Source organism: Rhinatrema bivittatum, chromosome 2 (assembly GCF_901001135.1).
Source record: "Rhinatrema bivittatum chromosome 2, aRhiBiv1.1, whole genome shotgun sequence".
In the NCBI taxonomy this organism is placed as follows: Eukaryota; Metazoa; Chordata; class Amphibia; order Gymnophiona; family Rhinatrematidae; genus Rhinatrema; species Rhinatrema bivittatum.
Window position 1 is genome coordinate 71,043,059 of NC_042616.1, and position 17,396 is coordinate 71,060,454.

Consider the following 17,396-nt stretch of genomic DNA (forward strand, 5'->3'; position numbering starts at 1 on the left):
TGACCTGTTTGTAACTCTCGAGGACCAGAGTTGCCCACTCCTGGACTAATGTATGTAAAAGTGCCTCATGAATATTTATAGTTGGTATCCTGAAATCTAGATTTAGGAACCACTGTAAAAGCCATGTAGCACTATACAACAAAAATGACATTGAATAATATATACAAGGGAGGCAAATAGCATTATCTGGGTTTGTTGCTGACTTTGGAGTCCCAGTCATTTATTACAGGTTTTGTATAGAGGTCAATTCTTCTTCAGCATGTCTGCTAGAAGACTGATTTGTTTCTGATTGATAGACAAGTATATTGCGTCTTCTGAAGACTGCCAAAAAAATCTTATTTATATAGAGCCTGAATCTCTTGTTCACAAATGCGTAAAGCAAAGGGTTTAGGCAACAATGTGTAAAGGCAAGGCTCTCTGTCACTTGTATAGCATAGTCAATGTGTTTGCTGGTTTCACAGCCATAATTTACATGGAGGTCTTGCAGAAAATGGAGAAACAAGACAACATTGTAAGGGAACCATAATACAAAGTATACAGCAACTAGAGTGATGACAACCTGTAGAGCTCTCTTCTTGGTCTGAGATCCATATATGACCAGGACACAAGCTATACGAGAATAGAAGAAGCCCAAGCATATAAATGGAAGTAGGAAGCCTAGCCCAATCTGAAGCAATTTAAGCAGTAACTTCCAGACTGAATTCTGTTCGCCGTAATTGGGATAGCACAAACGTCTTCCATCATGAATCTGCAGCCTACTGAAGACAAGATCAGGAACTGCAAGCAGAATAGAAATAGTCCATATGACTAAGGAGACAAGAGAGCCTTTTGCAAGTGTCCTCAAGTTTTTATTGGACCAAGCATGGACAATCTCAAGGTACTTGTCCAAACTCATGCAGGTTACAAACATGATGCCACTGTAGAAATTCATGGTGTAGACAGCGCTCACAATTTTGCATAATTCACTTCCAAACACCCAATCTGAAGCTATGTAGACTGACCAGAAGGGAAGGGTGATCACAAAGAGAAGATCTGAAACTGCAAGATTCATCAAATATACCTCCATCATCCTTTTCTTCTTGACATATTTGATCAAGATGTAAAAAAGGAGAATGTTTCCAACCAAGCCAAGCATACATGTCAGTGTGTAGAGCACAGGCAAGAATACCTTGCCAAATGCCTGGATGCTTTTCTTTTGACAAACCAAAAACTGAGAATAGTCATCATCAAAGTAGTCATAATTTTCTGTATTTGCAGTATTATTAGCCAGCAACATAAGGGCAGCTGTGGAAGTTGTCACCATCTTTTGTTGTTGAAGTTATTAAACAACCTTCTGTTGCAATTCTACTTAGAGTATAAAAAAGACAAAATTAAATATGGCTCATTGGAGACTGAAGAAATGTTTGGTACTCAAAAAGAAATTATATTGGCATAACCATAATTACAACATTAATCTGTGTCTAAGAATACAAGATTTTTATGTAACATTTTCTAGCTAATTCATCACCAATGAAAAGTTCAGCATCAATAGCTAAAATCCTCCACTTATCATTAGAACAGGTAACGCAGCAGCTTTCTTGTATTTATTTATTTATTTAATGGTTTTATATTCCGACATTCATCAATGATATCATATCAGTTAACAGTAAACAATAAACTACGCTTAAGTTGCGTTTGATAAGAAACATGAGAACAGATATATGGGGTGCCATGAACAAAGTATATGATATCATGATTAACTATAAAAGGAAATGTGAAGGTTCAAGGTTCAGGGCTATAGCTAACAGGGATCTAAACAGTGCATTGGTACAGGGTGCTTTCTTGAGAAGGGCATAGACTGAACTATCAGAACTGGTATGCAGTGGCAGAACTGTTAATGCTATCTAAGTGGTGAAAAGCAGTGATGGGGGTTGGAGAAGCACACCAGAACAGGAGCCCTGTCTACTCTGCCAGCACTGGGGCACAGAGTACTAAATTCTCCATCTACAACACTGCTTGCAGCCCTTCAATAATGCACCTGTTCTGGAAGGCCAACATCTATATGGTTAGAAAATAATTTACTTTCTATGACATTTCAATTCACGGCCTCTGAGAAAACAAATGTAGATGCTGATTACTGTAATAATTAATGGTTAGTAGTGGTTTTAGAAGATGACCTATGTGAACTGGAAAATGGACTTAGATAACAAGCTCATTTCATATAGGTCACTGAGAGAACAATTTTCAAAGAGATTTAGCCGAGTAACATAGAAGTCCATAATGAACGATGAAACAAGCAGGACGTTACCCTAGTAAAGTCACCTGAGATATTCAGAGAGACCTGCCCAAGTAAGTCTGCCACTGAATATACCCAGCTAAGTTACATGGGTAATTTTAGGTCTGTGATTTACCCAACCATACTTACCTACCTACATTTATCCAGATAGTGCTAATTATTGGCAATATGCAGATGCATTTAGGCCATGCCCCTGGAACACCCCCTAGAACATGTCCCCACTAACGCCACCTCCACCTATTTTTATCTGGCTATATTTTACCTGGATAAAAAGTTACCTAGATAGAATTTTACCAGCCATTGAGGCAGAAAATTGAAATCGCGGGGTATGTCCTGGGAACTTTTAAGTTACCCAGGCAAACCCTTTTCAATATTGACCTGATCTCACAGTAGTTACCTGGCTCGATTGCCTTGGTTGAAAACTGTTCTGCTCTGAACAGCTAAAATCCATGCAGGTTTTCACAACATGTGGACTTTTAGCCAAAATAAAAAGAAGAGGGGGGAGGGGGGAGGGGGGAGGAGATTGGGGAAGAATTTTTGGGCTAGGAAAGTCAACAACATACTAATTTATTAAAATCTTTCTTTAAATTTTAAAATGTTATATGAATCAAAGAACATCAAAGAACATAGTAAACAATATGTCACATTATGCATCTCAATTAACTGCTCTCTCCCTCCGGGTACTCCTAATCCATTCCCCTTCCAACAATTAGGCAGATCAACAGATCTCCATTGAACAAGAATAGATTTTTTTCCACAAGTTTTACTTATCCATATCTTCTCATATTTATTTACAGATGGAAGAGTCGACACATATTCAGAAAGGGCTATATCTGTATTGGATTGCAACTTACATCTGAGAACAGAGCTACGATATCTCAAAACACATCCAAAAAAGTTGGATATGCTCACAAGACCAAAATGAGTAGCCTAGACTAGAGTACCAGCCTCCTTATTCCATTTGATATATCTATCTGTAGAAGCAATACCTGTTACACGGGCTCTCATTTGTGACTAAAATCGCATCAAAAATTTAAATTGTGTTTCTCACAGGACAAGCAGGATGGTAGTCCTCACACATATGGGTGACATCACAGGATGGAGCCCTGTACAGAAAACTTTTCTGTCAAAGTTTCTACAAAGCTTTGACTGACACTGGCATACTGAGTGCACTGAGCATGCTCAGCCTGCAATTATCCCTGTGAGCCACAGGTGTCTCCCTCAGTCTTCTTTTTTCCACTCTGCAGTAAGCATAATGGTTAGGAGCTCTGTGAGAAATTCTAACACTTTTTCCTCACAGAAATACTTTAACTTTTACTTCACAAAAACGTCCCTGCACGGGTCTCCCTTCGCGTATGTTTATTCGACACTCGGTGAGTACTATGCCCTGTTTTTTTGGTTGGTTCCTGTCACCTCCCTGGCCTGCCAACCGACTGCGGCCTCCCTCTCCCTATGTTGCCAGTTAGCCACACATAGTCTGCGAATGTTCCTCTGTGACACTCTGCCTGGTTATTAGTGCTAGTGGGACAGGGACTTCCACGTTTCCATTGCCGCCAGGGCCCCGGTCGATTCAGGTCCTTCGATTTCCTCAGTACCCTCGTGCAATCAATGCCCCCATCGCTACCATCGGTACCCCCTTCAGACCGTTTTGGACTCTTAGATGCCATCGGTACCCCTCCCCCCATGGTACTCTGATGCCATCGTCCCTGCATCGTTTCTATCAGTGCCATCCATGTTTTTTCATCCATGGCAATGATTTTTCCTTGGGTTTCATCGGTGCCATCATTGCCCAGATGGATGCCATCAATGTACATCTTGTCTCGTCACTGCCATCCATGCTTGGGTCGATGCCACCGTCGCCCGGGGCACTTACCTCAATGCCAGGGTCATTTCCATCGATGCCATCCTTTATTTTATGGATACCATCGATGCCCAGGTCCTTTCCATTGATGGGCATCGATGCCAGGTCTATTCCATCGATGAGCATCGATGCTAGGGTCGATTCCATCGATGGCCATCAATGGCAGGTCGATTCCATTGATGGACATCAATGCCCAGGTCGTTTCCATTGAGGGGCATCGATGCCAGGTTGATTCCATCGATGTCCATCGATGCCAGGTCGATTCCATCAATGGAAATCGATGCCCAGGTCGATTCCATCGATGGGCATCGATACCAATGCCAATTCCATGGGTAGCATCGATGCCAAAGTGTATTCCATCAATGCCAATGTCAATTCCATCGATGGAATCCATGCCAATATCAATTCCATCGATGCCCATGTCAGTGCCATCGATGTCCATGTCTGTGGCATGGATGCCATGGATGCCATTGGTGCCCGAATCAATCCAATCGATACCGTCGATGTCCGTGGCCATACCATCGATGCCCGTGGCCATGCCACCAATGCCATCGGCGCTCACCTCCATACATCGATGCCCTCGACGCCCATGTCATTTCCATCAGTGTCTTCGATGTTCCTATCGATGCGTTCATCAACTCCGTCGATGCTTGTATCATTTTTCCGATACCAATGATGTTTTTTTTATTATTCGATGCCACATCGTTCCCATAGATACCTACGCCGATGCCGTCAGTGCTCCGTCACTGTCATCATTGCTCTAGCCGAGTCATCAATGTTTTTTCATATCTATTTTTGACGATATCCTCGAGGCTGCTTTGGCTGCCATCGACACCGTCAATACCGACATAGCACCGCCAAGTAATGCCCTCGCCTAAATACAGTGCTCCATGCTTTGAGTTCTTATTAAAGCCCCGTATTAGCCTACGACACTCCATTTTGCCAGGAGCAGTGCAGGCATGCTGACAGTCTGTCATCAGTTGCCATCCAAGACAGTGAGGGCATCCATCTCGGCGCTGGGGAAAGACCGGGCCGAGCACCGTGGCATGCATCGTCACCGACACTGTCACCGACACCGACACCAACACCGACATGGTGACCGTCCGCTATCCTTCTCGATGCTGGACAATGCTCAGGCCGAGCAACATCACCACTGCCATCGGCACTGTTCCGCACAGTTTTGGCAGTCCTTGGACATCAAGCCGCTGCAACGAAGGCCGGGTTCACGAGCTCGTTAATCAGTTCCCCTGTTCCCAAGGCGTGCCCCAACGACATCGGTGGGGGATTGTGGCCCTCCACAAAATACTACTGTGGTTGCGCCAGCCACGCTCATCCTGTCTCCTCTATACCTTGCCACCATACAAAGCATCAGAGTTGAGACAGGCATCTACTCCCTCAATGACTCCTGGAATCCACGGAGCCAGCAATCTTCACTGGCTCGTACTTCGACGATCCATGTCAGATGGTAAGTATCCGCTTCTGCGGCATTCCCATTGAGATGTGTTCTCTAATTCGGGCCACATGGTTCGAAAAGTTCTAGGTCATGTACCTTCCAAGAACCGTATTAGTGTCACATATCACTATGCCAGCTATGTCAGCCACAATACCAAGAGAACCTCTCTATCATTTCTTTGGGATTGCATCAGGGCAGCCTCCCTTTTTCAGCAACGAAGCTCTGTACTGATTAATGCTCTGGCTTCTGGTTCCTGCTTCAGAACCAAAGTTCCAGGTGTATTCGCTGATCTGCTAAACACAAGATCCAGCAAATACTGCCTCAAGTGCAAGTCCACCTTGAAGCCTGACGACAGGTCTTGATGTCTCTGCTGATCCTGAAGGCCAACACAAGGATACTGAGACTGAGAGATACTGGGCCAGATGATTGATAGACACCTCAACAAAGTCCAATGGAACCTGCTCCTGTGAGACTGGTGTTGAACGTGGACCTGACCTGGGTTTATGTGAACAATTTCTGATTAATGTCCAGGGTCAGCACAAAGAGGCAAAGTCCAAACCACCTCCTTTGATCTATCTCTGTTTGGGAAAGGCAAGTGCCAACACAGCCTAGTTCCATAGGTTTCCAAGTAGTGGAATAGGATTAGCCCATGGAGCTGCGTTGGGCATAGGACTTGGGGTGGAATACTGTTGCTCTGATTATCATTCACAAATATGGCTATTCCGGGCCTGGCTACACGTGTCCAGGAGCAGCAACAATACATCGAGGCATTGGCCACCTCGGTGGAGAAATTACAGTCACAACTTGCTGAGTCTGGCAAGGCCAACCCTGGGACTCTTCCTAGTAGCAGTTCCTCTGGTTCATCACCCTCACGGGCATTGCTGGCCCTCCCAGCTCCTCCCCAGTACAACGGGGACCCTTGTCTCTGCCGAGGGTTCGTTAACCAGTGTTTCATGCAGTTTGTGCTACAACCCTCTCTGTTTCTGGATGAAGTGACAAAGGTCACTTTTATCCTCTCACGTCTGGAGGGGAGAGCCCTGGCATGGGCCTCCCTGCTCTGGAAGCGTTCTGATTCCCTACTACAGGAGCTCCCTCACTTCATATCCACGTTCCGATGTACCTTATATGACCCAGGCCGGCAGGCGGTCGCCGAACATCATCTCCTCCATCTCCGCCAGGGGTCCCACTTTCTCACAGAATACACCATTGAGTTCTGGACCCTAGCCATGGAATTGGCATGGCAGGAGGACTGCTTGTGGACACTCTATCTCGATGGACTGTCTTCTCCCCTAAAAGACGAACTAGCAGCCTGAGAGATTCCCGCATTGTTGGAGGACCTCATCTCTCTGGTTGGGCGGATTGACCACCGCCTCCAGGAACATCATTGGGAAGTAAGGACCATACGACAAGCAGCCCCGGAACCACCTCGGTCCACTAGCCCGAAACCTAGGGCACCACTGGCAGTCCCCTCGCCAACAGAAGAACCGATGCAGATCAAGCGCGGTCATCTTACTCCCGAGGAACGCCTCCAAAGGTGGAGGTCTGGTCTCCGCCTCTACTGTGAGGGTCCAAGCATCATATCCAGACCTGTCCGGTGCGTCCGGGAAACTCAAAAGCCTGAGCCCGGAGGGGGTCCCGAGCTTGGGCACTACTATTACAGGCCCTCAACTACTGCTTCCAATCTCCCTCTTCTGGGAGGCACACACCTTTGCAACCACTGCCCTCATGGATACTGGGGCTGGTGGAAATTTCATCCTTGAAGAATTAGTCACGTTACCTCCAGATTCCTACGTGACCCCTTGAAGTTCCGCTATGGATGGCCTCCATCCATGGAGAACCTTTACCCGACCGCATCACCAATGTCACCTTAGCCATCCGGCTGACTGTAGGGACCCTCCACGATGAAGAGATCTCCCTCCTGGTCCTGAAACGGTCAATACACCCCATCATTCTCGGCCTACCCTGGCTGCAACTACACTCCCCACAGTTTGATTGGGAGTCACTCCAGCTCACCGAGTGGGGTTCTCGGTGCCAGAAACATTGCCTATGGCAGGTATCCCCGCCCATGCCAGTCTTTATGACTATGACTCTTCCTGGGCTACTTATGCCCTATGCTGACTACCAAGACATCTTCTCGAAGCTACAAGCCGATGTATTACCACCTCTTCAGAAGTTTAACTGCCCAATCGAGCTGTTACCGGGCGCCACACCTTCCAAGGGGAGGACCTATCCACTTTTGCTTCCCGAGACCCAGGCTATGTCAGAGTACATCAAAGAAAACCTAGCCAAGGGATTAATCAGGCCTTCGACGTCCCCTGCTGGCGCTGGGTTCTTTTTCATTAAAAAGAAGGACGGCTCCTTAAGGTCTTGCATTGACTACCACGGTCTGAACTCCGTTACCTGCAAGGACCGGTACCCGCTTCCACTTATTAGCGAATTATTCGATCAGCTCCAGGGGGCCCAGATCTTTACCAAATTGTCCTCCATGGGGCCTATAATCTGGTCCGTATCCAACCTGAAGACATCTGGAAGACGGCTTTCAATACGCGAGATGCGCACTATGAGTACATTGTGATGCCCGTTGGGCTGTGTAATTCCCCTGCCATCTTCCTGAGAATGATGAACAAGATCTTCCAAGATCTACTCTACTCCAATGTCGTAGTCTACCTCGACGATATCCTGATTTTCTCACAAGACCTGGAATCCCACGGAGACCATGTCTGGAGTTCTCCAATGTCTACGCAAGCATCAACTTTACGCCAAACTAGAGAAATGTCTGAGTGCTCTAGTCTTCCATTTCTGGGTTACATCATATCCCAACAAGGCTTCACTATGGACCCCAACAAACTACAAGGAATCCACGACTGGCCGCAATTTGTCAGCTACGAGCCCTCCAGAGATTCTTGGGCTTCACCAATTACTACCACCACTTCATTGCGGACTGTTCCACGTTAGCGGCACCCTTAACCGTGATAACTCGGAAAGGGTGTAATATCAAGGAGTGGAGCCCACGAGCCCAAGCAGCCTTCCAGGACCTCAAGGAAGCTTTCCAGACTGGACTCTGTCTTTGACACCCTGACCCAAACCGACCGTTTGTTGTGGAGGTGGACGCTTTGGCCATCGGAGCCGGTGCAGTTCTCAGCCAATACTCCTCAAAGGGTAAACTACTGCCATGCTCATTCTACTCTCACAAGTTCTCTTCAGCTGAACATAACTACTCCATTGGGGACCGTGAGTTGTTGGCTGTCAAGTTGGCCCTCCAGGAATGGCACCCCTGGCTCGAGGGGGCCCAGAACTGTTTTACTATCTTCACGGACCATAAAAACTTGGAGCACTTGAAGGAAGCTCAATTACTGAACCCTGGCCAGGCCCGCTGGGCCCTATTCTTTGCAAGATTCAATTTCGAGCTCCGATATTGCCCGGCCAAGAAAAACACCCGCGCTGGTGCCCTTTCTCGCTCCCTGGAGCCCGAGGACACACCAGATGGGCCCGGACACATAATCGATCCAGCATGTATTTGCTTGGCAGCCACAACGACCGTACCGCCAGGGAAGACCATAGTTCCACGCCGTCTCCGGGAACGAGTCCTACAATGGGCCCATTATTCAAGACTCACCGGCCATCCAGGCTGGGCCTGTACCCTAGAGATGCTCCGCCGCCATTACTGGTGGCCCTCCATGATCAAAGACTCTCGCAATTACATCGACTCCTGCCCTACATGCGCCCAGCAGAAGCCACCCACTGGACGCCTGTGGGGCCTTCTGCAGCCCGTTGGCCATGGACTTTCTCAAAGACGGACCACTTCGTACCACTACCATGCCTTCCTTCTGCTCCCAAGCTTGCCCTACTGTTCCTAATGCACGTGTTCTGCCTTCAAGGGTTACCACAGGAGATCATTTCTGATCGAGGCCCGCAGTTCGCCGCCTGCTACTGGAGATCACTATGTAAGAAGTTTGGAATCAATCTCAATTTGACCTCAGCCTACCACCCTCAGGCCAACGGACAGGCCAAACGGACCAACCATTCCCTGAAAACCTTCTTACGATCATACGTCACTGACCAGCATAACAATTGGGTGGACCTACTCCCGTGGGCAGAGTTCTCCCACAATAGCCATGTGGCATCTGCTACCAGAACCTCTCCATTCACCGTGGTCTTCGGACAGCATCCCCATCTGCCGCTACCCGTTCCGCTCCAGGTTCCTTCTCCTGCGACCCAAGCTACAGCGCAGGAGATTCGCAGTGTGTGGGACCAGGTGACGCACTGAATCCTGCAGGCGGCAGATTGTGCCAAGCGTTTCACAGATGCCCACCAGCGAGTGGCTCCAGTGTTCCTTCCAGGACAGAAGGTATGGTTGAGCACCTGGCATATCCGCTTACAGATGCCTTTGCAGCGGTTCGTACCCCGCTTTATCGGACCCTTCCCAGTCCTACGGTGAGTTGCCACCGTGTCCTACCAATTGCGCCTACCCCCAAATATGGGTATCCACAATATGTTTCACGTGTCACTTTTAAAGCCGTTCGTTCTTTCATGTCCATCCCGATGGACCCTGCAGCCAGCACCAGTTTCCACCGAGTCGGACACTGTCCTCTAGGTCTGGGAGGTCCTCGACGTACGACGCTGTCGGAGGAGATGGGAGTACCTCCTCGCATGGGAGGGATTTGGCCCCGAGGAAAACTCATGGGAGCCAGCACATCACATTCTAGACAAAGACCTTCTCCGGGCCTTCCATTGTGCTCACCCTGAGAAGCCCCGACCGATTAGGGGGAGGCCTAGAGGGAGGGGTATTGTTGCGCGCCCTGTCCGCGGTCCCACCGTGGACGGCGCTGCTCACTTTGCTCGCGTTCCAACAGGCCCTGTTTCAGCTTCTCCCGCAGCCGCAGCCAGTTGCTGCCTTCCCCGGCGCTCCTCGTCGGGGTCTCTGCTCCATCCAGGCCCTCAATCTCCCAGGCTGCCCTGCAGGCGTCTTGCAGGGCTCGGCATCCTCCCTTGCCGGGACCACGCCCCTAGGTGCGCACGGATCCCGCAGCCCTTTAAAGGGTATGTGGCGGGAACTCACTCGCGGCACACGGTGATGATGTGAGGCCCTTTCCCCAGTTCATCGCCTTGGCAAACGGGTTGTCACCATTGTGTGAGCTAGTTGCCATCCTCGTTCCTGCATTCCTCTGCTTGTTCCAGTGTTCTGTGTTTCTGTAGTTGTTCCAGAGTTCCTGTGCTTGTTCCAATGTTCCTGCGTCTGTTCCTGTGCTCCTGTTCTCGTTCCAGTGTTCCTGCATTTGCTCCTGTGTTCCTGTGGTCCTTCCTGTGTTCCAGCGCCTGTTCCTGTGTTCCTTCGTTCCTGAGTCTTGTTCCACATTCCACAACCCAGGTTATACCTTTCTCGGACTGATACCCGGTACTAACCTCGGCTTGCCTCTGATTACGCTTGGACTGATACCTGGAACTGACCTTCGCTTGTCCTTTGACCATGCTTAGACTGATACCTGGAACTGACCTTTGCTTGCCCTTTGACCACTCTTGGACTGATACCTGGAATTGACCTTCACTTGCCCCTGACCATGCTTGGACTGATATCTGGAACTGATCCTTGCTTTGGCTGACCTTCCTCAGATAGATACCCTGGCTTTGATCCTTGTGCTTCATTTGGACACTCTCTTTGCTTCTCCTGTGACCACTAGGTCTGCCTGCCTTGATGCTGCCCGCGGCCTTCCTTGAGCTAGACCACTAGGTGCTGCCTACTCTGCCCAGAGGACCTTCAGTTCCTGCCTCGTACCCATGGTCTCTGGTACTCTCTGTTCCGGTCTAGCTCGTCTGTTCACCATCAGCCACGCAGCTCTACTCTTTGTGGGCACACTTCTCCATCATCTCTCCGGGAGACTCCCAGAGACCCACCTAAGCCCAGGCAGCCCGGGAATCCAAGTGCTCAACCCGCGGAGCCCCCGGGCCATTATTGATGAAGTTCCAGCTAGCCTCTGTCTCCTTGTGTGCTCCGCCTCCTGGTGGCAGGTGCCCTCTGGGTCACCTCAGAGGGCCGTACCAATCCTGTGCCAGGGTCCACCTCCAGCACAACAGTGACTCTCACTCCAATTCTTAACACAGTTTGGAATAGAAACCAGTTCCTTTACAAAGATTACTTCTTAATGAGAACAAATGTTGAATTTCAACTTTACATAAGAACATAAGAACATAAGAAAATGCCATACTGGGTCAGACCAAGGGTCCATCAAGCCCAGCATCCTGTTTCCAACAGTGGCCAATCCAGGCCATAAGAACCTGGCAAGTACCCAAAAACTAAGTCTATTCCATGTAACCATTGCTAATGGCAGTGGCTATTCTCTAAGTGAACTTAATAGCAGGTAATGGACTTCTCCTCCAAGAACTTATCCAATCCTTTTTTAAACACAGCTATACTAACTGCACGAACCACATTCTCTGGCAACAAATTCCAGAGTTTAATTGTGCGTTGAGTAAAAAAGAACTTTCTCCGATTAGTTTTAAATGTGCCCCATGCTAACTTCATGGAGTGTCCCCTAGTCTTTCTACTATCCGAAAGAGTAAATAACCGATTCACATCTACCTGTTCTAGACCTCTCATGATTTTAAACACCTCTATCATATCCCCCCTCAGTCGTCTCTTCTCCAAGCTGAAAAGTCCTAACCTCTTTAGTCTTTCCTCATAGGGGAGTTGTTCCATTCCCCTTATCATTTTGGTAGCCCTTCTCTGTACCTTCTCCATCGCAATTATATCTTTTTTGAGATGCGGCGACCAGAATTGTACACAGTATTCAAGGTGCGGTCTCACCATGGAGCGATACAGAGGCATTATGACATTTTCCGTTTTATTCATCATTCCTTTTCTAATAATTCCCAACATTCTGTTTGCTTTTTTGACTGCCGCAGCACACTGAACCGACGATTTCAATGTGTTATCCACTATGACACCTAGATCTCTTTCTTGGGTTGTAGCACCTAATATGGAACCCAACATCGTGTAATTATAGCATGGGTTATTTTTCCCTATATGCATCACCTTGCACTTATCCACATTAAATTTCATCTGCCATTTGGATGCCCAATTTTCCAGTCTCACAAGGTCTTCCTGCAATTTATCACAATCTGCTTGTGATTTAACTACTCTGAACAATTTTGTGTCATCTGCAAATTTGATTATCTCACTCGTCGTATTTCTTTCCAGATCATTTATAAATATATTGAACAGTAAGGGTCCCAATACAGATCCCTGATTCTTAAGAACATAAGAACATAAAGCTCTTTAGGCAATTCTGGAAATCTCCAGGTAAGTATTAATAACTTTTATCTTTAACCTGTTTTAACACAATGACTTTGACCTCTTATGTGTCCAAATGTGTTGAATTAGTGTATTTTACCAAAAGTGTGTCATAGTTCGTTGGTGCGGACTTATCTTTGATTGCTGGGTAATAATTTTTGAGAGCACTGCTTGTGAACGCTGGGTAGAGAGCACTGACCCAGGAATGATGTGAAGCTTTGGTGGCTTGTGATTGAGGATTAGTTCACACTGCTTGATGGTGCAGACTGGACCCGCTCTACCATGAAGTCTCAGGATACAGTGGTTTACCTACTACACTATCTCAAACCAAATCAATATTAAAGACTGACTGTCTCACATCACCAGTCTTCCACAGTCTATAATTTTGCTAGCGTGTGTATATAACTGACACTGGAGGTCTTGCTAATAAAAATAAAAAAATTATTATTTCAACCCTGTCTAAGGATGCTTGCTCTGAGACAATTCACAAAGTAAAGAAAATATTCAAACACACTCTCTCTCACATTCCACACTTATTTGCCAATAAAGACAGGAACAAGTTGTAGGACTTCTATATTACAAGTTATTGTTGCGCTCGGGGGTGGACCCTTGTCCTGGAGCAGTGGAGAATGGCTCCCTGGTAGGGACCAGGAAGCACCTACCCCCAGGGGGCAGAGCACTGGAGGAGACAGAGGCTAGGATGAGCTTCACCACTGGAAGCCCGAGGTCCCCCCGGGAGGAGCCCGTAGGGACCCGGGCCGCTTGAGATTAGGTGGGCCTAGCAGGGTCTCCTGGAGAGATGGACGTCCAGCGTGCCTACATACAGGAGAGGAATGTTGCATCCATCACTGCTCGACGCCCTCACTCCGGCCTCCTTACCTCTGTGGCGACTCCCTCCGGGTCTGATGGACGGTTTGCTGCCGCGGCGTCTCCTTGCCTTCTTCCTCCGGCGTCCCCAGATCGGCATGACGCTGCGGATCCGCCATGTTCCTGATGATGTAGGGTGCGCGCGCGCTCCGATGTATGTACCAGCAAGGGTGTGAACCTCGGGGGCATCCCCCTGAATTGACGTCATCCACTTCCAATATAAAAGGTCTCAGTATTTGCTAACAAATCGAGTTAGCAAAGGGGGGAGATTTCTCCAAGCTACTCTGCCTCCTCGGACTTACCAGAGGTACCCACTCCTCGGGGGCCTCGCTCTCTTTTCTCTATTTCAGATTATAAATAGGAACCGGTACTCGCTCCTCGAGGGCCCATGTTCTTGAACATTCTGAAGATTCTCTACTGCCTGGAAGTCATCGCAGATACAGACAATTGTGAGTTACTATTTCAGATTACAGATAGGAGCTGGTACGCGCTCCTCGAGGGCCCATGTTCCTGTACACTCTGAAGATTCTCTACTGTCTGGAAGCTATCGCAGATACAGACAATTGTGAGTTACCATCGCTCTCTCAGAGCTTTCCCTGGAACCAGGTACTCGCTCCTCGAGGGCCTAACCATTTCCAGCTACTGAGCTTCTTAAGACCTTATGTGAGTTTTGTCATCCAGTTCTGGCTATGTACACAGCATACCCTGTCTACTCACTATCTATAGTTTTCTCTACAGCTCAGCAACCCTGGGAACACCGTTCCAGAACCTGAGGGACTTCAGCCCTGCCGGGCATATCATCTCACTACTGCCACCTCTGGTGGTTCTACTACCTGTCTAATAAAAGAATTATCTGTGTCTGTCTCCATACCCAAGCCTAGCTGGTGGTCCCTCTCAGGATATCCTTCTGGGGCGCTGTCATCTGCTATCGGCCCAGGGATCCACCTATCTACATTTCTCTACAGCTGAGTGCCCTCTCTAAGTACTCCACTGGTACAGATTTCTAACTCCTCCTACCATGGAAGCCGAAGCATTACAGATTGCTAACTCCTCCCTCTACAGGAGCTAGTTCATAACAAGATTGCTAACTCCTCACGGAGTCTCTAACAAGATTGCTAACTCTCTAGCAGATCCTCATCAAGATTACTAACTCCTCCCATCTTGAGGAGTAAAGTCTAACTAGATCGCTAACTCCTCCTTCCTTAGGAGTCATCTCTAATCACTATCTGTTTGTTCCTCCCATCAGCATAGCAGATCCTAACAAGGAGCGTGGTTAGGTTCGAGACTGGAGGTCAGATGGAGCAGGGAGGACCAGAACAGCGTAGGTGAAGACAAGGCTAGGAACAGAGCCAGAATCTGGAGACGTGGTCAATAGGGATGTGAATCATTTTTTGACAATTTAAAATATCGTCCGATATATTTTAAATCGTCAAAAATCATTAGAGGCGATATTTAATAGGAATTCCCCCGATTTATCGTCAAAAATCGTAAATCGGGGGAAGGGGGAGGGGAAGGGGGAGGGCGGGAAAACCGGCACACTAAAACATCCCTAAAACCCACCCCGACCCTTTAAAATAAATCCCCCACCCTCCCGAACCCCCCCAAAATGTCTTAAATTACCTGGGGTCCAGTGGGGGGGGGGGGGGGTCCCGTTGTGATCTTCCACTCTCGTGCCACGGGTGCGTTGATAGAAATGGCGCCGGCGCTACCTTTGCCCTGTCATATGACAGGGCAAAGGTGGCGCCGGCGCCATTTTGCTTCCTGTCCCCCGACGTCACGAGCGTAGGAGATTGCTCCCGGATCCCCGCTGGACCCCCAGGGACTTTTGGCCAGCTTGGGAGGGCCTCCTGACCCCCACAAGACTTGCCAAAAGTCCAGCGGGGGTCCGGGAATCACCTCCTGCACTCGAATCGTGTTGCCGTAATGGAAAATGGCGCCGGCCATATGGCCGGCGCCATTTTGCAGTACAGCAATATGGCCATATGGCCGGCGCCATTTTCCATAGAAACTGTTGGTACTCCAACTGGATAAGAATATGAAGGTAAGTCTCTTACAGATCCAAGGAGGTCAGAAATTTCCCCAACTGCACCACCATTATAACAGAGCATAAGGTTTCCATGCGAAAATGAGTCTCCTTCAAATGATTGTTGACCCTCTTGAGATCCAGTATGGGACAAAAGGAGCCCTCCTTCTTGGGCACAACAAAATAAATGGAATATCGCCCCATACTTTCTTGAGAAGTGGGCACCGGAACCATATCCCTCAGCCTGAGGAGCTTTTGAAGCGTGAACTTCACTGCCTTATTCTTCTGTGGGGAGAGGCAAGGGGACACTAATAACACGTCCTGAGGAATACTGCAAAATTCCCACACACATCCTTCTTGTATCACCTCCAGGACCCACTGAGAGGTGGATTGAGATCACGTCAGACCAATCAGTGAGCAAAGAGAGAGACGTCCCCCTATCTCTTGTTCCCGAAGATGGGTTGGCACACCTTCATTGGGAAGCTCGGGAAGATCTACCACCCAAGCCCACTCCTCTCTTGGGCTGTCGGGGATGAAAGGACTGAGACCTACCGAAAGGCTAAGTCCACAAAAAGGTTGACCCTCTATAGGGACGAAACTGCTTGGAACCCCGGAGACGACCCCTTATACCAAAGGAGCACTGTAACTGCTTCTTATCTTCCAGAAATCAAGAAACCGGAGATTCACCCCACTTACTGGCTAGTTTCTTCAACTTGTTCCCAAACAAGAACAAGCCTTTAAAGGGCATCTTAGTAAGATTAGCTTTGAAGACTGCATCAGCTGACCAATTTTGCAACCACAGTTGACGCCTGGCCACTATCACCGAAGATACTCCTCTGGCCGAGATACGGATCAAATCACAGCCTGCGTCTGCTAAAAGGGAGGCAGCGGGCTTCATAACTGCTCTGGAATTCCCTCCAGACTCATCAACCTCCTGAGAGAGAAGCAGACAAGATCGTGCCACTAGGGCACAACAGGAAGCAATCTATAAATTCATTGCCACTGCCTCAAAGGCTTGCTTAAGAATAGTCTCAATCATATTATGTACATCCTTCAAGGCCACTCCTCCCTCTACAGAGATAGTCATCCGCTTTTAGAGACAGCACATACCAGTGCATCCAGTTTGGGAAAATCTAAACGCTCTCTCACAGCCAGATCCAGGAGGTACAGACCTTCCAATGTCTGATCCCCTTTAAGATTTGCCTCTGGGGCATCCCATTCCAGATCAATCAATTCTTGTATGGAATCCATCACAAGAGGCTTTACATAAGGAAACCAAAATGGGATTCTTCTTCGGCTCCGACATGGCATCTGAACCAGGGACACCCAGCTGCTTCAAGGTCTGGGAAATCAGGGCCGGCAGTTCATCTCTATGAAAGAACCGCAACATGGTTCAATTCGGTTCCAGACCTGGAGGAATTTCCCCATCTTCCAGGGAATCAAGAGCAACCTGATCATCAGTGCCATCCGGATTCCTGTCAGGAACACCTGCAGGGAGCCGAGGCAAGCCCCAGCACTTAAGCATAGGACTGGAAGAGGGAGGAGCCACTGGCTGAGGGTCCGACTGGACAGGAATGGGGGAAGCTGAGGACTGCGCCTGAGGAAAAGCTTGCAAGCCTTGAAAAAATT

General features: G+C 48.3%; 1 protein-coding gene across 1 annotated transcript; it reads right to left on the bottom strand.

Annotated features, from left to right (window-relative positions):
* Positions 1–223: 223 nt before the first annotated feature.
* ACKR2 (atypical chemokine receptor 2) lies at positions 224–1,303 on the bottom strand. Its single transcript, XM_029587023.1, has one exon. It carries the CDS (start codon positions 1,301–1,303, stop codon positions 224–226), a length of 1,080 nt encoding a protein of 359 aa, XP_029442883.1.
* Between the last annotated feature and the right edge of the window lie 16,093 nt (positions 1,304–17,396).